The sequence below is a fragment of the Onychomys torridus genome, chromosome 9 (assembly GCF_903995425.1).
Source record: "Onychomys torridus chromosome 9, mOncTor1.1, whole genome shotgun sequence".
Classification (NCBI taxonomy): Eukaryota; Metazoa; Chordata; class Mammalia; order Rodentia; family Cricetidae; genus Onychomys; species Onychomys torridus.
The window spans coordinates 19,665,413-19,687,910 of NC_050451.1; the positions used below are offsets into that span (position 1 = coordinate 19,665,413).

Sequence of the window (22,498 nt, forward strand, 5' to 3'; positions counted from 1 at the left end):
AAGCGTGAAGGGAAGCCTGTGGCAGTTTCAATGAGATGTTGCCACCCATAAGTCTTGGGCATTTGAATATTTGGCCCCCAGTTGTAGGCACTGTTTGGGGGCTTAGGAGGTGTGGCCTTGCTGGAGGAAGTGTGTCACTGGGGGTTAGCTCTGAGGTTTCAAAAGTTGTATGCCATTCCTAGTTAGTGCTCTCTCTGCTTCCTCTTTATAGTTCAAGATGTGACCCATCAGCTGCTGCTCTAGCCTCCATGTCTCCTACCTGCTACAATACTGTCCCTTGTCACTATGGACCCTAACCCTCTTTAACCATAAGCTCTAAATAAACCCCCTTTTCTACAGTTGCCTTGGACATGGTGTTTTATCACAGCAGTAGAAAAGTCACTAACACAGACCCTTTCCTGAAATTTTAGCTTCTCCTTGCTCTTATGTCCTAATCCAGCTCCATGTGCCGCCAGGAATGATCAGAGTATCTAAGCAGTGGAAACTAACTGAAAAGCAGATTTCATCTATGCAGCTTCAGGAAGGAACTTACCTATGACCCAGGCTAGGGTGCAACTTTTTAATGATGTATCTGTTTAGGCATCATTTATAAGCCTATAAATAGGCCCAAGAAACCCAGCTAGTTTACCTAGCTGGACTTGGATGGACTCATTCTCCTGGTCTGCTGCTAGTGTGCCCTATCTGAGGTACATATACATTTGTTATGTCTCCCCAGGAAAAGATATACAACAGCTATTACATGGGATCATTTAAATTTGCCAATCATGCCTGCTAAGACAACAAAAAACCTGATTTCAATTCTTCATGCTAATAACTAAATTTCAATGCCTTTAAGAATATATTGTCAGTTTACTAAGAGGTTATTGATGTGAGATATTTGTACACAGTGTGAAAATGTATTGCTGTGACTGGTGTAATAAAAAGCTGAATGGCCAGTAGCTAGGAAGAGGTCAGGGAGGACTTTGGGGGACAGAGAGGACTCTGGGAAGAAGAAGGGAGGAGTTGCCAGCCAGATGGAGAGGAAGTAGGTGGTGGAAGATGAAAGAGAGGTAATGCTATGTGAGCGAATGTAGATTAATAGAAATGGGTTAATTTAAGAGCTAATGGAGACAAGCTTAAGCTGAAGTTCAAGTTTTTATAATAAGTCTCCGTGTCGTTATTCGGGAGCTGACAGGACAGAAGACTTGTTACAAATTATCATTTACTTTAAACCTAAAGAAGTCAATTTTTCATTTAAGATATTGATAATGGTTAGACCATGAGAGTTAATAATGCCCATGGAGATTGGCAGCATGTAAAATTCAGATTACAAGTATAAATACAATAGTGGCGATCAACTAATCTAATGGCCATAATACATACGGGTTCAGCAAGTTTATTTGTTTGAGGTTAATTAAAGACATGCTCATTTGTGTAACTGATATAAGTACCAAGAAAGCAGGTACATTTGTAAATAATAATACCTCAGGTTGAGTTTTAACATACAACAGCTGGCCATGGTTGTACACAACTATGATCCCAGCACTCCAGAGGCTGAAGTGGGAGGATCATAGGTTGAAGGTCAGCCTGGGCTACATAGCAAAAAACAGGAAGGAACTAAAGGAAGGAGGAAAATAAATGGTAGCCATTTTCCCCACATTTGCTATAACTTTGACTATTTTGAAAATGCTTAACAAATTTGAAGATATTAGCGTTCTAAAACCAAGAACATCTGAGAAATAACTGCAGGAGTAACTCTTTTTTGCTGTCTCACCACTGACAGGATGTAAAGGAATGTTGGGTTGTAACAAACACTACCATTGGAGCAGAGGACAGGCTTGGCGGCTGCCCTGGTTGGTTTCCTGAGTGCTGTGGTAATCGAGCAGGATCCTCAGACTGCTCCGCAGGAAACTGGACAGCAGCAGGTTGCTGAGACAATTCCACCTTCTTATTTGACCCATCCAATCTGCTGCTTCTCTCTAAGGCAATCAGGTCACGGATTTTCTGCAGCTGCTCCACTGAGGCTTTTTTGGGAAAGATAAGATGTGTTTCTCCCTGGAATTTACAGAATTGAGAAAAATCTTAACTTCTGCTTTACACTGACAGTCATTCTTATACACAGTGAAACCAATACTACTGAATGTATTCTATCTTTTTTTAAAAATAAATATTTTATTTTTTATATGTATGGGAATTTTGACTGCATATAAGTGTCTTGTGCACTGTGTATGTGCCTGGTGCCCAGGGAAGCCAGGAGGGTGCTGGCTCCACTGGAATTGGAGTTACAGATGTTTTTGAGCTGCCATGTGGGTCTGTCGGTTCCTCTTGAAGAGTAGGCAACACTCTTAACCATGGCACCATCTTTGCAGCCCTGAAGGCATCATATCTCAAGAAATATACTAGTTTTTAAACAAAATTAAGGAAATGTGTTTCTTTGCTAGCATATAAAGCTTAGCATATTTATTGTAGTTCAAGGGACCTTTACTTATTTTACTTTACTTTTTGTGACAGGTCTCTTATATCCCAGGCCAGCCTTGAGTTTACTCTCTAGCTGAGGATGACCTTGAACTTCCTAATCTTCCTCTGAGTCTACTTCCTAAATGCTGGGATTATAGACATGTACCACCAAGCTCAGTCATTGCCTGGGCTGGGGCTTGAACCTATGGCTTCATGCATACGTGGCCAGCAGCACTCTACCAACTGACCTACATCCCTAGTCTTAGGAGAACTTTAGAAAAATGCAACATTTAGAATAGATTATAAGAGTGGCAAAATGCATATCCCCAAATTCTCTGCAATAAAATAAAATACTGTAAGCTTCTATTAAATTCCATACAAAGTAATGGCAGTAGAAAAACTGCCATACAAAAGGCCTGAGCCAGGAGGCTGAGACTACAATCTCAGCTACTCAGGACACTGAGAAACAGAATCCCCAAATCAATGAAGGCCTGGGAAAGCTAGTGAGATGGTCTCACAATATAGTTGTGTTTTTTTTAAGCCTGGAGATATAGGTCAGTGGGATACATTGGCTGCCTAGCATTTATGAAGAACAAGGTTCAGTCCCCAGTATAGATGTTTGTTTGTTTTTGTTTTTAAACACAATGAAAAGATCAAGAAGGTATTGTATAAAACTACTGAGAAGCTATGTGACACATAGTAATATAAATATGATTGACAACAATTAATTGGCTATCTCAAAATAGTTAATAGCATTTTTAATGTTCCCAAAGAAATAATGTCTGAGGTGATAGATATGTTAGTTATCTTGACCTGGTTTAATAAATTGTATACAATAGTAATAATAATAATAGTTGTGTACAATTGTAACTAAAACATTTTTTTATATAAAAGTTATATGACAATTTCTAAACCCAAGCCTTTAGAAAATTGCTACATCAGAAGTGTGTTTGGGTGTCCACCATTTTCCAAGAGCAGTTAAAAGTACACACTGACAGTTAATTTGAAAATACGGATATAATTGTTTTGTAGTGCTAGGAGTCTTATACACACTAGGCAAGTCCTCTACCCTCATGCAACATCTTTAGCCCCAAACTATAGACTTATTTATTTATTCCTTCCTTTCTTTTTTTAATTCAGGGTCTCACTGGGTAGTTCTGGCTTCTCCAGAACTCATTATGCAGACTGAGTGGGCCTTGAATTCATAGATTTTCCTGCCTCTGCCTCCTGAATGTACCACCAGGCCTGGTACTATAGATTATTTTCTTAAAAATGTACTTATTTTTTAAATATATATCTATCTGTGTTGAGGTCTGTGCAAGTGCCCACAAAGACCCGAAGATGGCATTGGAGCTTCTGGAACTGGAGTTATAGGCCTTTGTGAGGCCCTGGGTGTAGGTGATGAGAGTCAAACCCAGGTCCTCTGCAAGAGGAGCAAATGTTCTCAACAGCTGAGTCATCTCTCCAGCGTTCTCCAACTCCCACAAAACAAAACAAAAAACCCTAGATTATTAACAGGAACGGAAAAGTCCTCTAAACAAGACAGAACAAAAATAAGCAATTTTTGTTGAAATTAATTAAATGCATATCCATAACACAGACTGCTTTAATATAAATATTACACAAAACTCCTAATTTAAAATAGTACATTGTAAATCAAGAAAACAGGTAAAGTGAAAATATAGCCAACCAAGTTTCAAGGCATTGAAAAGGAACAGTGGCAAACAGTAATTTTACCAACTGTAACGTGATTGAAAGTTGTTACCACACACGGCAGCCACACCCGTTGTGTTGGCTAGTTTTTTTTAACTTGACATAGGCTAGAGTCATCTGAAAGGAGGGAACCCCAATTTAGAAAATGCCTCCATAAGATCAGACTATAGACAAACCTGTAGACATTTCATCAATTAGTGATTGACGGGGGAGGGCCCAGCTCATTGTGGGAGGGGACACCTCCCGGGCTGGTGGTCCTGGGTTCTAAGCAGGCTTAGCAAACAATAACAAGCAAGCCAGGAAGTTCCACTCCTCCACTGCCTTAGCATCAGCTCCTGCCTCTAATTTCCTGACCTGATTCAGTTCTAGTCCTTACAATCAAGAACTGTGATATGTAAGTGTAAGCAAAATAAAGCCTTTCCTCCTCAAGTTGCTTCTGGTCATGGTGCTTGGTCATGGCAGCAACAGTGACCCTAAGACACCTGCAGATCATTTAAAACAACTGAAAATGACTATTTCCCTGGTAATAGCAGGGTGCTGGAATTAAGTAACAACAACAGAAAACCTCATTACACACAATCCTTTTTTAAATGTACATGATGCTTCATGTATTTATTAACCATATTAGCTATAAAAATTAATTTCTACCACTCATGGTGTTGATGTAGTATAGGTACTGTACAAGCATTTCACGTATATTCTCTCCACTAATTCTCAGAACCATCTGAAAGGCTGTAATTTTACCATTTACATACATTTTATGTGGAAATACAATGGCTCAGAGAAGTTGAATAATCTAACTGGTGCTCACTCCTAATGAGTTGGGCTTTTCCAACTTTGGAAAGGAAGTGAAGAATGGTGAATACCAGAGACGGGGATAGAGACAGGTATGCGGCAGGTCAATGGGTACAGTGCTACAGCTAGAGTACATTCTGGTGTGGTTTTGGTATAGCAGAGTGAATGTGGTTACGACTGTGCAGTTCTATCTCCAGAGGATTTTGAATGTACTCACCATGATGGGCATGCCAACTATCTTGATTTGATTATTACCTCATGTATATACACAAATCAGACATCACATAGGACCTCACAGAAATGTGTAAAATAGTACATGTCAATAAAAAACAAAACAAAACAAAGATCTGTCTGTAACCCCAGTACTGAGGAAGCCAAAACAGCAAAACCCCAAGTTGAGGCCAGCCTGAACTCCATAGTGAGTTTCAAGACAGGCTGTCTCAGAAAACAAACAAACAAACAAACAAACAAATAATAAAAGTTTTAAAAAAGGGAAACTATTTCACATCTATGTACCATCTGTTGGAGGCTTCTGGGGAGCTGGTGTTAGTGAAGCAGAACTGAAAATGCAGGAGGTAGTCTGTGGGGAAATGGAACCAAAACTGACCTCTGGCCAAAATGGAACTGGTATATATCTGGGTTAAGTATGGAGCAACTACATATCTGGATCTATATCTCAGTCCACACCTCAGAACCCCAAGAGGACAGAGGTGTGGCTCTAACCAATCCTAAAAATGATAACTATGGCCAATATGTTCTTATTAAAAATGCTTAATCCATAGCACATTTTCATAAAGGTCAAAATTACTGGCTAAATATAATAGATCCAAGAACATTTTAAGAAATCAAGAATTCTAAGATTCAACAAACCTGCTTATGAAAACATTTTTTTTTTTTTTTTTCAAGACAATTCTCACTGCAGGATGTTTAGCAAATCTGGCCCATGACAACTAAACGCCAGTAATGTTTCAGAAAACCAAACCCAAACTGTTCTGCCAGATTTCCCATGCTTCCTCCTTACCTTACCAAAGTGGGAAAGCAGATGCAGGTGGAGGACAGACAGGTCTGGCTCCTGCTGAGAACTTCCCCACTACACTAAACTGCAGATCAAAAGACTTTTGGATCCCAGTCTTCCTCAACATCACTTGTAATTTTCAAGATTTTAAGATACCTTTGTAATTTCAGGGTAAACATCAGATGTACCTTTCAACTTAAAAGCCTATCAAAACTCCTAATATGTGTTCAGCTATATTAGTCCTTCACAAAACTTAGTCACACTGATGAAACAGTTACTTCAGATCTGTCCTGAAGTATAAAGTCTAAAGAGTGCCAGAAAACAAATATGATTTCATTTTATCAGAACACTGACTCCATTTACATCAAATACTACTCCAAATCTCAGAGTAGTCTATTACCTGGCATGGAGGAGACCAACCATGACAAATGCCGAACATTGAGACGTTTTCTTGGGTATGGGCCAAAACTACTAAAGTCCTTGGCAAATTAGGTCAGAGGATTACCCTACCTAGCACACAAATATTTGTTGGGTGAAAGACAAATATGATTCCCTTCAATCTGTGACCCTTCAACAATGAGAAACTGATACAACTTCTATATGTCAATTACTAAGTTTTCTTGCCTAATTTTGTCTTCATTTCCTTGCACAGAATCAGAAGTGATCTCATTTTTCTCTCTATATAGTTTGAAATTCTCTACATTCCGATGTTTATATATAATCTGTAATCAGATGATACCATGCTTTATAATCCTGGCCTGATCTCTTTTGAATTGTGGGCTTATCTTATTCAACTGACTAATATTTCTACTTAAACAGTATTTAATAGCAAAGTAGTCAAACCTGTCCAAAACCCATGTAGTACTTTTTCCCTTAAAAACCGCCACTTTCCAAGATTCTTTTTTTCATCTCATTTAGTGGTACTCTTATTGACTTAGTGTCTGAAACCTAAAGCTAGATGTCCCCAATTTCTTCCTTTCCCCTTCCATAAGACTTTTAATTTATCAAGAACTATTGGCTCCTCTACACACGAACACATATGTAATTCCTGAATCCATCTAGCTCTCCTCTCTCTGCCATCAGTACATAATTCAACAAATGTTTCCAGCCTCCTATCCGTGCTGTAAGAGCGATCCTCTGGGAGCTAGGAATACCAGAGACAGAGCAGGTAAAGGTTCTTCCAACATTTACATAACCACTGCCATGCCTTGTGAGACTGTTTTAACAAGCTAAATTTGTTTTCCTGTACCATCTCTTGCCTGCACTCCAGATTATCCAGAATATTCTCTTTACAATAACTAAAGTAATATTTGAAAATATCTTCCCCGCTTATAACTTTCCCATGGCCTCAATATCAGTTCCTTTTCTTGTCTCTGTGACAGAGTTATCTGACAGAAACAATTGAAAGGAGGAAGGATTTATTTTGGCTCAGGTTCAGTGGGTTCAGTCCCTAGTCACTTGGCAACATGTTTCTAGGCCTACGGCTAGGCAGAATAACATGGTGGTGGGATCATGTGAAGGAGGCATCTCTAGTCAGACAGGAAGGATATCAGAGCAGCAACAGAAGGAGACCAGGGTAAGAGATAGCATCCAAAGACATGTTCCTAGAGATCTACTTCTTCCACTGAAGCCCCACCTCCATAGTTCTACCCACTTAATTAATCTACTCCAAGTTTGAATCCCTCAAGGGATTCGACCTTTCATTTAGTCATGGACATCCTGAACTGTCTCTGGAAATACTCCCACAGATAAGGGGTATGTTTTACTTAACTCCCAGGTGTATATCAGTCTAATCAAACTGATAATCAAGATTAACTTGATCATAGCTTCCTCTCTTTCAAAAGAGTCTACATCAGTATAAGCCTGGTCTCTGTCTACCCCTAAAGCTATCTTCTGTGTCAGAGCTACTACAGCTAGAAGCCCTTTGTGCATGCCAATCCTCTGCATGAACTGAGTGAGTTTCAGATACCCGAGCGGTTTCTTATCATTCAGGTCCTACCTTTATCTCCTCAGAAGCTTTCCCTGGTCACTACTGAGTGCAACTCTGATTGCTATGTGTAGCACGAATCTTAGAAGGTCTTATTAATAAAAACAAACCTAGGGCCAAGTACTGGGGTCAACACTGGAAGATCAGAGTAGCAGAACAAGCCACAGCCACCTCACCTTACAATTCCTCAGCTGATCCAGTTTCCTCAGACTGGAAGCCTCTGAGTACTTATCTAAATGGATCACAGCTGAACTACTTCTAGAAAGCCTGAAAGTTCCTGGTCCTCACACCTTATATACCTTTCTGCCATCACTTCCTGGGATCAAAGGCATGAGTCACCATGCCTGGCTGTTTCTAGTGTGGCTTTGAACTCACAGAGATCCAGATGAATCTCTGCCCCTGGAATGCTAGGATTAAAAGCGTGTGCTACCACTGCCTAACCTCTATGTTTAATATTATGGCTGTTCTGTTCTCTGACCCCAGATAAGTTTATTGGGGTGCACAATATATTAACCACAGCTATGAGTACAGCTTATATTATATTAACTTACCACGCTACATCCTCATGGTGTGCAATAGAATTTGGTTAAGAAGAGTAGATGGGAAGAAAAGCACATCCTATTTCTTTAACAAAGTCTACAGATGCTCACTCTGACAGGCACTGGCACTTGTAGTCCTGCTCAACTTCCAACGTCCTACACATTGGTAATAGGGAGCACAGAAGATTCAGAATCTGCTGTCTGTCTTTTAGAGACAGTTTAGTATGTAATCCAGGCTGCCCCGAACTCACAGTCTTTCAGCCTCAGCTTCCCAAGTATGTAACTCTACAGAATATGCCAGCATGCCTGGCTAAAATTCACAATTCGGATAATTATGTTTATTGTGTTATCTCTGCCACAAGGTTTGAGAGGATGGAAATACCAAACTCTTCCTGTGAAATAAAATGACAAAACAGCTTGAGCTTCCTGTCACAGAAGACAGCCATTCTGAGGGCACGTGAACGCCTCTTTTCTGTAGTGTTTCACTGTTTTCTTACTGGAGACAACAGTGATACCTTAGGATTCACTGCCTACTCAGAAAGCCAGTGCTTGCTAGAAGACTGCAGGGACCACGTTTCATCTTTGGGTTGTATTTGACTCTCTTTATTCTAAATCAATGAGACTTGTAAGAATTCTACCTGTAAGGGTTAGGGATTTAGCTCAGTGGTAGAGCGCTTGCCTAGCAAGTGCAAGGCCCTGGATTTGATCCTCAGCTAAAAAAAAAAAAAAAAAAAGAATCCTACCTGTAGAAACTTGTTACGTTTTTATCCTGACTTCACTGTATTTAAAAAATGTCTAATGGGTTTAAAAAAAAAAAAAAAAACTAGTTCTACACATTTTCAAAATGATCAATTAAAAATAATATTTCATTCAAACAACTATTCACCACTACCATTGACTTCTTTGCACATGAAGGGGAGGAAACCCTTACACATACTCACCTCTTCAAAGCCCATTTCAAACAAACACTCAACGGCTCCTCTGACAGGCAGGAGTCTAGTAGAAAAAGCTGTGTTTCCAATACGGATGGATCTGTATTTTTCATCGTTGGGGTTTCTGATTTAAAAAAAGATAATATAATGGATAATATGTAGCAACTTATCCTTTTAAGAGTTTATGTTTCTTTTCACATTTTATATCAGCTGCACTCCTACATAGCAGTATAGGTTCCAACTTTAGAGTGAGCAGTCCAGACAAGCAGTTCAGTTTCATGATCCTTACCTCTGTACTACAGAGTACTTCTATTGTCCAACTTTATGGATGACAGTATTAATGCTGCCATAGGAAATTGTGTGACATTTCAATTCTATGTTGTTACAGCTAAATACTGTAGTGGGTAGCTGTTCCAGCTTTGACCTGGAAGTGCCATCCCCTTTGAGGCTTCGGTAACTGTCATGAATACAAGGCGGAGCCGAGAGAGGACCCTGAAGACCCAAGATCCGGATGAGCCAGCTCTCTTAGTGCCTGGATCCTGGACGCTGGAGATGGACCGAGCAGAGTTCTCCAGAGAACACCGCCGGACTGCGCTACACTTTTCCCAGACCCTGTAACCTACCTATCCCCTCACTTGTAAGTTACCCCACAAAATAAACTTCCCTTTTAACTACGTGGAGTTGCCTTAATATTTAAACCAACAAAATACCTTTTGAGTTTTTTAGGTTTCTAAAAGAAAATAAACAACAGTAGCTCCAGGCAGAGGGTAGAAACTTCGCTTGTTCTGAGGGATCCTATCATCTATAATGGTGCCCATGGCACAAAAATGGTGATGAAGAAGCCTTGTGAACTGAAACCTGGCTAAAGAAGCTTTGCTTCCAGCATGAACCTTAATGGTCACTTACCTTCCTTTCCTCCCTGGACCAATGACTGTTTTTACTATAAGTTTCTACCTTAGTTCAAAATGTTTTTTAGTACAGGAAGTAAGGTAATGAAAGGAAAACATGAATAATCAAGGACAAAGCATAAGCACTACTGCTTAACTAGTGTACATTAGTGCTGGTCTACAGCCTCTGGTCCACAAGAGCTGGAAGACTGAGTGGTCAGTGACTGTTATAACAACCTGATAATACCATGAGATTTCTACTGTATTCTGTAAAATTTGTAGGTTCGAAAAGGACTGGACGTTGGAAAAAAAATTATTTCCACAAATGATTTCAGAAGCAAGCAGACTGTTGGGAGCTAAGGACAGTTTATCCTCTCTACATTTATTCTGTGCATTAGACCAGGGTTTCTCAATCTTGACACCCACCACATTTAGAATACAGCTGAGGGGTGAGTCCTTATGCAACACAGAAGGCTCACCATCTCTGCTTTCCATGGCATACCATTTAAACAAAAAATAAATAAGTTATTAAATGACCCCAACATTTGTCGGTGCTAAACAGATAATTGTGACTTCTCATGATACATGCCACAAGGTGACAAACATGTCAGTGCCACCACAATCGTATATCCCAGTTTAAAAACACAGCTTTTTTAATGTTCCCAATAGCTTCTATGGCTCTATATGATCATTACATATTACTTATTGGCTTTTATCATACATACTACAGAGTCTAGCAATGGCGATCATATCTAGTTTCCAGATGCTTTTTCTTTTTGCTTTGTTTCACCCAGGCTGGCCTCAAACTCAGAATTCTCCTGTCTCAGGCTCCTAGTTGCTTGAATAAGTTATGCATGCCAAACCCAAATGTTTTTTTAAAATAATTTAAAAATATCAAGCAGACTTGCATGAGCTTAAGTATAGACTAAGACCAAATGTTGGCCCTGCCATGTCCTGGCCCTGTGGACATTGGCTTTAATTTTTGCTTGATTCTCCATCAACTTCATTTGCTCTGCAGATTTTTCTCCTTGTGTTGTCACACTTTGATGGTTCCCCTCACACACACACACACACGCACGCACACGCACGCACGCCCCTCTGATATCTATTAATACTTCTGTAAGTTGTAACAGTTACTGCACTTGTTAGCAGTTACCCTGTGTCTTGGACACTTTCTGAAGGGTGGTTTTGCTGATGTTAAGAGCGGAGTCTTGAGAAGCAGCAGAGTGCTTGTATCTGTTCAATTGCCACTTTGAAAATATTTTGTCTTCCTAGTTGTTTTACTCTCATAGTTATCTACCAAGTTACTAAAATTTCAGAAAAATAACATTTGCTTTTGCATTTGAATCAGGTAAGAAAAGTAATACTATCCCCCCCACTCCCCCCTTTTTTTGGAAACAGGGTCTTGGCCTTAGGAAGGATACAGGAAAATCACTGGCCCCACCTCTCCATCCACTGTCCTTACAAGCAAACACTGTGTACTTATCAAAGTATAGTGATGTATGCCTAGAGTTCCTGTTGTTGTTGTTGTTGTCTGGTTTTGGTCTTTTTTGGGGAGCCCACCACCCAACTCCCAAACTAATCACTCACAGAGCCTTATTCTTAACTATGAATGCCTGGCCTTAGCTTGGTTTATTTTTAGTCAGCTTTTCTTAACTTTAAATTAACCCATCTGTCTTTAGACTCTGGGCTTTTCTCATTCCCTTACTTCAGTAAATCCTACTCTTACTCCGTGGCTTGCTGTGTAGCTTGGGTGGCTGGCCCCTGATGTCCTCCTCCTTCTCTGGCTGCTACTCCTTCTCCCTTCTTTCCCAGATTTCTCCATCTATATCTTCTCTCTGCCTGCCAGCCCTGCCTATCCTTTCTCCTGCCTTGCTACTGGCTAGTTCTTTATTAGACTATCATGTGTTTTACTCAGACACAGTAACACAGCTTCACAGAGTTAAACAAATGCAACATAAACAAAAGTAACACAGCTTAAAATAATATTTCCCAACAAATCCCAACAGGCCACTCCTAGCCACATGATGAAACGGTCTCAAAAACATAACAAAAACAATTCTCAATAACCAACCAACAAACAAACCAACAAACCCCACCAGTGAGATACAAGACTAAACAAACAAAAATAGCTGAACGCAGGGAAGAGAGTTGTAGAATAGTGGGGTGATGACAGGGAAGGGAATGAAGAATAAACAATAGACTACAAACATGTATGAAATTTAAAAAAACCAATATAATCAAATACCGCACCAAACCTGTAAACTAATTTAACAGAAATAATAATACATAAAACGATAATAGATATCCTCAGTAGTAGCTATGTGTGTGCCAAGTCCTTTATTTCTATATTTTATGGCAATCCTAGAATAGAGTATTTTTTTCTAAAAATATGGAACGCTTCACGAATTTGCGTGTCATCCTTGTGCAGGGGCCATGCTAATCTTTCTGTATCATTCCAATGTTAGTCTATGTGCTGCCAAAGCGAGCACAGATAGAGTATCTTTATCCCTTTCATAAGTAAGGGACCTCAAACTTGGAAATGATTCATGAATCGCCTATGATCATACTTAAAAAGTTGACAAGAATTGAAGTGTACTGCTCTAGATATAAAGTCTAAACACACTCTACCACATGAGCTGCCCACAAACTCACCAACCCTTAACATTCAATTTCTCTGTGTGTCAGTGGGAAGCTACATTACAAACTAAAGTCAGGTTAGTCTTCTCTTACTTCTTGCACGGTCACTGAAAATCGTGGACCTCTGTCCATGTCTTCATTCTGTCGGCATTTATGATTATGATTACAATTAATGCCTGTTTCTTCTATTGCTGCTCCTCATGAAACTCCACTCCAGGAATCCTGAGTTCCCTTCACCTATCACCTCACAGAACTGTCCTCTGCCGCTCCCCCAATTGGTCCTACCTTACCAAACCTCTTCTCTACTGTCTCCTAACATAAGAGCACGCACACACACAGAAACACTATCTTGGAATTGCTCTTTGATGTTACACTATAAGCTATTTTCCATACCTGTTTTTTCTCGCAAATATATTTATATTCTTTGAACAGAGAAACTACTTTCAATTCTTGGTTCTTCCCAATAACACCCAGTATAGTCAATAATAACTGTGTGTGCTTTGTAAACAAAATTACTGAACTATCAAATATGTACATTAAAGAATGAATGAATTAGAGGCTGGGGATACACTCAGGTGGTAGAGTGCTTGCCTAGCATTCATGAAGCCCCGGGTTCAATCTCTAGCACCTCATAACACTAAGTGTGAGAGCCCATGCCTGTAATTTAGAGGTGTAGGTAGGAGGATATGAAATTTGAGATCATTTTCTGATAACATGTCAAGTTCTAGGCCAAACCTGGATACATGAATCAAATTAGCCAGACAGCCTAGCCATGATGTCAGTGAAACTGATACAGAGTTGTTCTGTTTTGCTTTGAACAAAGTAGATAGCAAGCTCTTTTTATCTAAAACTTGGGGGAAGCTTTTGCATACAAAGTAGCTCATACTTCTCTCTGTATTTTAATTAGATTTATTACTGCTGGGGATATGATAAACATCATTCAAGCAGAAATTTAAAAGTATTATTTCACTGGAGATTACAGCAACAAGCATCAGTTTAAAAATATCCTAATGAAAATTTTATTTGCAATTCCATTCTATAAACTGTTCTGAGACTGAGGACAATATGCTTTTTAAAGTGCTTTCATTCTGCTGCTAGTGGATTAAAAAAAAATAGCAATGGAAACGGAAACCTGATTTTTCTCTGCTCAAATTAGAGAAGTGCAATTGTAATGTGTGGGGAGGGCCTATGAAGACATCTGGGGCTTTCCTTAAGAGTTAGGAAGTCACTGGATTTGAATACAGAGAAAAAGACACCACCCCCAACCAAGCCAGACCTTTAATTCTAAGAACACAAGGACACTGTCACTGAAAACAAGCTAAAAGAGCAATTTTTCACATCAGTCTTAATCTTTTAGTTACAAACTTCTGATTTCCTTTTTAGACAAAAAACTCAAGATCAGAAATACAAGTCACATTAAAGACTGTGAAATGAACCAGTTTCTTTTAGAAGTTTAGTAAACGTTCACAATGATGGTTATGATCCCAATCATTGTCTGCATGCAAAGCTGTCCTTCAAGTACCCTGATCTTAGCATCTTTGGTTTCAGTGTACTCAAAGCAGAACCATCTTCTCAAACCCCTCCCTCTATTCTGTACAGGGGATGGGGTGGGGGACTCGAGAATTCAGGAGGAAATTTCAGCTGTAGGCTCTCAAGAGTCAAGCCTATGCGTTCTTTCAGAGTCCATGGGCATCTTGTACTGTGAGGTGCTGTTTGATCTAAGGTTAAAAAAGGTTAAGCTGAGGTGTCACAAAGGAGGGTGATGGTCACACAGGTCACAATTATGTAGCTGTGAGCTGGCTCGATGCTGATGCTGCATAACATGGCATATAATCACATACGTTTACTTTCAAATCACTAATGATACCTAAACGAACAATTCTTGTTAGGGTGGCTCACACCTGCAATCTCAGCACTCAGGTCCAGACAGGAGGATTGGCATGAGTTCTGGGCTACAGAGCAAGTTTCAAGCCAGCCTGGGCTATACAGGACTGCACCCCGTCTCAAACAAACCGCTTCCAACTCATTGGCCTAACACTGGGAGACTTCCTACAGACTTCATGTCAGTGTACTTGTAAGAGCCAGCGCCGGGGCGTGACGTCAGCCAGCACCTTAGCCTCCTAACCTCCCTGCACGCCCCTCCTGCACGCCTTCCCCAAACAAGCCCCCTTTCCCCCAAAGAGCTGCAGCAGGGGCTGCCTCCAGCTTCCAACGACGACCCGGTGAGAAGCAGCTGTGGAGAGTGCTGCCCTCTGAACGAAAGTGGCTTCTCCAGCACGCTTTCCTTCCCAACTCTTTAGGAGTCAGGTTGAAGAAAAACCCAGACATTAATAGGAAGTTCGTAACTTTAAACCACAAATGTTTCAACCACCAAACACGGCGTAAATATTTAACCCGCACTCGGGCTGGGTCACGGAGCCGGGACCCTGCAGTGAGATGGGACGCCAGGGCTGTCAGCGGCGTGACAACCTCGGCGAGCCCTCGTCGCCCAGCCCGCCCCGCCTCAGGCCCGAGCGCCGGCGGCCCCGCCCGTCTGCGGCTCTCCGGCTCCAGGGCCCCGGCTGCACCTCAGGATGTTGTCGGCGTAGGTGAGCAGCAGCTTGGAGGCCTCCAGAAAGGTCTCCGGGGTGTTCTGGCAGAGTTCGGCCACGGCTGGGGATGCCGAGCTCGACGAGCTGCCCAGGGCGGCCGACGCCATGGCTGAGCCGCGGCCTCTGCCACCTCGCGCGCCGCGGCCCGCACTGAGCAGGCGCCGAGCGCCTAGGCCGCCGCAGAGGCCTGAGGCCAGGGGGCGGGGCGGGGCGGGGCGGGGCCTCGGCGCCGAGGGGCGGGGCGCCGCGGAGGACAGGGGCGTTGTGGGCGGGGCTAGGTATGGAGAGGCGGATCTGGAGGAGAGGCGTGTGGGTAGTGGTTGTGCGGGGCAGGAGTCCACAGATATTTTTACAGCCTTCCCTTCACGACAGATAAATGTTGTTTGTGGAAGAAAAGACTCCAGAAAGAAGAGCACGTTTTTGTTTTGTCTTTTTTTGTGGGGGCGAGGGGGGTGGGATTTGGTCTGTGGCCTAGGCTGGCCTCAAACTCTTGATTTTGCACAGTCCCGCCTCAGCCTGGGATTACAGGCGGCTGGCTTCAGGAACAAATGCACTGCTCTGAACTCACCTGGTTTTCCGATTTGTGTATTCTTTTCCGAATTAGGTTGGTGAACATCACGTCAAGTCCTCACTCACAAGGTATGATTCTACTGTAAGGAGCATCTTTTAACAGCATATTGCACCCTATTAAGGAGTTGGGGACTCAGTTTATTATGTGGCGACCCACATAAAACACGTACACAGTAATAGAATAAAATGAACAAAGAGAGCAAAGTTTGTGCACACTGCATCTTTTGACTTATACATGCATATTGTCTACCTGTGTCCTTTATTTAATCTTAGAAAATGAATTCAGGGCTGCAGAGATGGCTCAGCGGTTAAAGCACTGACTGCTCTTCCAGAGGACCTGGGTTCAATTCCCAGCACCCACAAAGCAGCTCACAGCTGTCTATAACTCCAGTTCCACGGGACCCAGCACCCATTACAAAACATCAATGCACATTTTAAAAAAAGGAAAGAAAATGAATCCCTAATCTCTTTTGACAGATGAGTATTCAGAAGTTCTAGAAGAATTCTTAGAAGGAATTGCTCAGAAATACTAGAAGATTTCAAAATTAAAAAGCAACAAATAATAAGTTCAGCCAATGCCTCACCATACCCTTGATAGAATACTTTATCAAGAACTTTTTCTTTTTTGTAGAAATTCCAAACTTCAACAAATGTGTTTGGTCCTTGTCACTGGGATTGAACCCTAGGGGCTTTCTCACATGCTAGGCAGTGGTTCCAGCACTGAACTACACACTCAACCCTTAATTTAATTTTTTCCCCTCTGGAACTCACTCTGTAGACCAGGCTTCTGTTGAACTCAGAGATCTACCTGCCTCTGCCTCCCAAGTGCTGTGATTAAAAGTGTGTGCCACCACCCCCACCTGGCTTTATTATTACTTTTTAATGTTGCAATGTCACTAAGGGTGGACTTGATCTCGATTCATAGCCCAGTCAGACCAGGAGCTTTCCATACTCCACTCTCTTGAGTAGCTGGGGTTCCGTGTATGAACCACAAGGCTTGGCCAGCACGTATCTCTTGGCCTTGTGTTTTCAAGGTATTTACTCATTCAATTTTTTCTCTTGACACTTATTATCTGTTGCTTTTTAATTTTGAAATCTTCTTGTATTTCTGAGCAATTTCTTCTAAGAATTCTTCTAGAACTTCTGAATACTCATCTGTCAAATAGACCTAAATTTTTAGCAATTAGGTTTGTAGACCAACTTCAAAAATGTGTGTTCAGGTGGGCATATTGGCAAATCCCAGAACTTGGGAGGTAGAGGCAGAAGAATGAAAAGTTCAAGCTTAGCCTTGGTTTCAGTGTAAACTTGAGACCAGCCTGGGCTACACCAGACCCTGTTAACATACCCAGTGTACACACACCACTACCACCAAGAACAACAATCAAAGACTTGAAAGGAGGAGGGAGCGGGAGGTAGAAAAAGAGTGGGCTAAGGGAAGGTGAAGGGGATATAAGAGACACTAATGGAAGGACCATGATCAAGGAACATTAGATAGCTGTGGGTCTGTGGAAGAATAAAAAAAATTTTTTTCAGGATAGGGTTTCTCTGTGTAGCTTTTCGCCTTTTCCTGGCACTCACTTGGTAGCCCAGGCTGACCTCGAACTCAGAGATCCACCTGGCTCTGCCTCCTGGTGCTGGGATTAAAGGCGTGCGCCACCACCGCCTAGCGAAAGAATAAATTTTTAAAGAAGAATACTATGTTCAACAAAGAGTATGTTATTAGCTATTTAAAATTTTCAGTGGGTAACCACTAGTGATTTTTTTTTTTTTCTGGCTCATAACAAAGTAATAATTAGGTTTGTGGCCCAACTGCAAGAATGCTATGTCCCCCTGAGAGTGTTGACTGATACTTGTAATCCAGTGTGTAAAAGGTACAATCAGGCCAGGTGGTGGTGGCGCACACCTTAATTCCCAGCTCTCAGGAGGCAGAGGCAGGTGGATCTCTGAGTTCCAGGCCAGGTGGTTCTACAGAGTGATTTCCAGGACAGCCAGGGATACACAGAGAAACCCTGTCTCTAAAGCCATCCCCACCTGACCCCCGACACAAAGAAATAGGTATAGGCAGAAGGTTATGGAATTCAGTGGCATCTGGATTGCCCATTGCTTAGGTCCTAAGGTCAATTGCAAAAGGTCTGATAATATTTTGGCTTTATTTAAAAAAAAAAAAAAAAAAGGTGAAGCTAGGCAGTGGTGGCGCATGCCTTTAATCTCAGCACTTGGGAGGCAGAGCCAGGCGGATCTTTGTGAGTTCGAGGCCAGCCTGGTCTCCAAAGCGAGTTCCAGGAAAGGCGCAAAGCTACACAGAGAAACCCTGTCTTGAAAAACCAAAAAATAAAAAATAAAATAAAAAAAGGTGAATTCTGAGTACAGTTTCTTTGAATTCTGCCATTTGTGAATTACTAGAGATATTTACTGTAACAAAGAATCTTGTCCTCTTCTGCCTGCTTAGTTCACTTGCTATGTGAAGACATTTTCATTGTCCTTTCTTCTAGAAAAAGTCAAAATATTAGTTACCTTTATGTCTGCAGCAGCTTCAAGCAGACTATGATGTAATGTTAAATTAGCCTTGAATTTCATAATCATTTGATCTGTTGTTGTTACCAGAAATCACTAAAAATGTTTTTTCTAGGATCTTAGCTTTATTAAATAGTGGCACAATTCTTAAATGAAATAAAGAAATAACCCACAGATTTTCCCCCAGGATCACGTTGGTCATGAAAAGAAACTGTTGACCTCAGTAAAGACCAACAATGAAGAGAGGAGCCCTTCAGGAGTCAGTGTGGTGATTCAATTCATTTTTGTGTTACTATAGCCAATGATGAGCCAGCAATATTCAGTGTCTGTTGTATGCAAAGCAATTTGAGACAGATGGCATAAAAACCTTAATCTAGGGCCAGAGAGATGGTTCAGAGGTTTAAGAGCACTGACTGCTCTTCCAGAGATCCTGAGTTCAATTCCCAGCAACCACATGGTGGCTCACAACCATCTGTAATGAGATCTGGTGCCCTCTTCTGTGTACATAATAAATAAATAAATAAATCTTTAAAACACACACACATACACACACACACACACACACACACACACACACACACACAAAACAAAACAAAACAAAACAAAGTAAAAAACCCTTAATTTAAATGAAGGCAAAAAGTAATGTTATTAATTTCTACCCAGATAGCTCCACAAAACCATTTGGTTAGAAATGTACAGAAAGGGTAGCCAGGGTCAGCATGTCAGGGTGTGGTGGGTCAAGTGAGAAATGCTCCCCATATCTGAAAATGTGGTCCCCATGTTGGGGCTGATATTTGGGAAGGTTTAGGTGGTGCAGCCTCGTTGGGAAACGTTTTGAGGTTATGCATCCGTGCCCTACTTCCAATTCACTCTCTGCTGTGCTCACGGTAAAGGACGTGAGCTCTCAACTTTCTGCACTGGCTGCCATGCCCGCTGTCAGGCTGTTCCGCCAGTACAGTTTCTAACTTCCGGAACCACCCATAAGCTGAAACAGACTGTTTTCTAAGCTGCCTCGGTCGTGGCATTTTATTGCAGCAGTCGAAAAGCTTAGTGCCAATATAAACTAAAAAAGGAACCTACGGAAAGAAGTCATGACTTGTAGGTATAACGGAGGAGAAAGTTTATTGTAGATACGAGGGAGAGCACAGCCAGAGGCAGCAACCTCTGGGAGAGTCCAGAGTGGACATGACCCTGAGCTAGGCCATGTCAGGAGAGGAGAAGGGGAAATGGGAGAGAAGGGAACCCGGTGCAGCAGCCAGGAGACCCAAAAGCATAAAGAGGTGCAGGTAACCAAAATGTCTGAATTATATAGGGAAGAGCTCAGGGGAAGGACAGCCAAACCCCTGGTCTGGAGAATTCAGAGTAGAGGTAGGTTGGAGTATGTAAGCCATACCCTGTAACAGGTAGGGACTGAGGGATGCTGGGAGAACCTGGTGGCCAGGTCAGCTTTTGCTATGTTAAATAGGCACCTCAGCCCTTTGTCCTGAGTTTGAGACTTAACACAATAGAACTTGGTACTGAAAGAAGGATGTTGCTGTTATGAATTTGACCATATTGGTTTTATTAGAGGAGTATTGTGGAATAAATTTGGAGATTTGGGCTAGAAAACAAGATAAAAATGTACAGTTTGTAGAGAAAGGGAGCTCTAGGAAGCTTAATGTTGCAGCCAAGGCATGTGCTGGAAAGAGGAAAGTTAGCATGGTTTAAGAGAAGCTTTCCCTGAACTGAACAAAGGAAAAAGGTACCCTGTGCAAGCTTCCAATGTTAAAACACAACCTAAGGTATTTTCTGATCCCAGAAAGCAACTGAATAAAAGCATTGCTGCTCATGTGATTCAAGGGGCTCCATCCCAAGCTTATAGCCCCATTTGGCTGTGTTGTCCCATGGTGCTGGCTTTAGACATGAAGGAGATGAATGAGGGGGTCATACATCCTCCCTCCGTGGCTTCAGAGAGCCCCTGGGCCAGGTAGCATGTGGCAGGGAGTCCCTGCATGACGGCCCAGAGAGAGTAAGAGGCTGTGAGAGATGATTGTGTGGAGCTGTGAAAGGGAAGCTTGGTGGCAGTGGAGACTGGAAGATGTTGGAGATGTCAACACCATGAGAAATCTGCTAAGGAGAGCTGCATATAGCCCAAGAGAGAGATGTATGCTACAGGCTGGAAAGCTGGAGGGAGGGTAGAGCTATCTAAGCCCCTGACAGAAGACACGGAGCTACAGGATTTGGTGTTTGTCCTGCTGAAACCTGTTCATGCTTTGGCCAGTACTTTCTTACTATGTCCCACTCCCACCCTTTTGGAATGGTAATGTATACTCTATGTCATGTGTTGGAAATATGTGATTTGCCTTTTGATTTTTACAGAGGGTTACATTCTGAGATGCTTTCCATCTCAGAAGAAACTTTAGGCTTTTAGACTTAACAGTGTTAGGACTGTGAAAGACTACAAGCGCTTTTGAAGTTGCACTACATGGTTTAGCATTATATGGCCAGGAGACTATGCAGACCAGGGAGTGAGATGTGGTGGATTGAATGGAAAATGTTCCCTCCAGGCTCCTGTATTTGAACTCATGGTTTCCTATCAGTGGCACAGTTTGGGGACATTTGGGTGGTGCAGCCTTCCTGGAAGAGTACTCACTGGAGTTGGACTTTGAAATGCCATATATCCTTGTCCTGCTTTCAGTTTGCTTTCTTGGCTTCATGCTTATGTAAAGATGTGAGCTTGGAGCTTCCTGCTCCAGCCACCATGCTTGCTGCCTGCTGCCATGCTGTTCCCACAATGATAGACATTAACCCTCTGGAACTATACGCCCTTTGCCTCGGAGTCATTTCTCTAGCCGCGCAAGTTTTTGTTTTAAATATTTATTTTTAATATTCTTAATATTAAATTTAAAATTAATTTTAAATATTTGTTTTTATTTTAGTGTGTGTGTGTGTGTGTGTGTGTGTGTGTGTGTATGTGTGTGAAGTACATACATATACATGCCCTTGCCATAGCATTTGGAGATCAGAGGACAGCTTTTGGGAGCTGGCTCTTTCCTTCCACTATAAGAGTTCTGGAAATGGTTCTGAGACTAACCTTTAACAACTGAGCCATGGTGGCACACGCCTTTAATCCCAACACTTGAGAGGCAGGTGGATCTCTGTGAGTTCTAAGCTAGCCTAGTCTACAGAGTTGAGTTCCAGGACAGCCTGCCTCCAAAAACAACAAAACACAACACAACACAACAAAACAAACAAGTGTTTTGGAAATGGAATTCGGGTCATAAAGCTCCACTGAGCCTAACTTCTCAAATTTGACGCTGGCCATGTGGACCTGTTGTTTGTTCCTGCTGAATGCCTGTTTCCGCCCAGTTACTAACCATGCATTTGTTTGTTTCACAGACTGAAATCAAGGCCCACTACTTTCAAGCATTTCCTGACTTTAAGCGGTAGCACTGACTTCATTGACTTAGTGTTACAATAATATCACAAACAGGGAGAAGTTCAACTTGTTGGTTAGAAAGTTTATTTAATTGGGAACTGTATTTGGAAGTAAAGCTTTGAATGAGAGCAATTTTAAGAGGAAGCTATGATAAGCAGAACCAATTTGAAGATTTGTTCAATACACCACAGTATTTTAACAAGAACTATGGTACTAACTCACCTACAGCTATTAGGATTTTGTAAAATTTTTTACCCCTTTGCATATGGAAGGAAAATTATCAGAGAGAAATAGAAATTACAATCTTGTTACATCACATTTATGTGTGTACATTGCTTGAGAATTCTTTCCCTAGGAAGAGGTAAACAAATAACTACTTACAGGGCAGGAACAATAAATCAAAGCAAGAATCCTAAAGTCCAGCTTGGAGTACCTGTAGGTTTATTTGGCTTACTTACAGA

At 41.6% G+C, this 22,498-nt stretch overlaps 1 protein-coding gene and 1 non-coding gene across 3 annotated transcripts in view; both read right to left on the minus strand.

The window, feature by feature from the left end:
* The window catches only part of Ngly1 (N-glycanase 1), a 58,785-nt gene extending 43,048 nt beyond the window's left edge, over positions 1-15,737 (minus strand). For both annotated transcript variants that reach the window (XM_036199030.1, XM_036199031.1), the window contains exons 1-3: positions 15,512-15,737; positions 9,427-9,541; positions 1,798-2,034 (exon numbers count right to left, since the gene is read on the minus strand). In XM_036199030.1, the coding sequence (XP_036054923.1) occupies positions 1,798-2,034; positions 9,427-9,541; positions 15,512-15,642 (483 nt within the window). In that variant the 5' untranslated portion in view covers positions 15,643-15,737. The remainder of the gene's footprint in view (positions 1-1,797; positions 2,035-9,426; positions 9,542-15,511) is intronic.
* On the minus strand, positions 12,691-12,796 carry LOC118591713. Its single transcript, XR_004946002.1, has one exon. It is a non-coding gene; the product is annotated as a U6 spliceosomal RNA (small nuclear RNA).
* Positions 15,738-22,498: the final 6,761 nt, after the last annotated feature.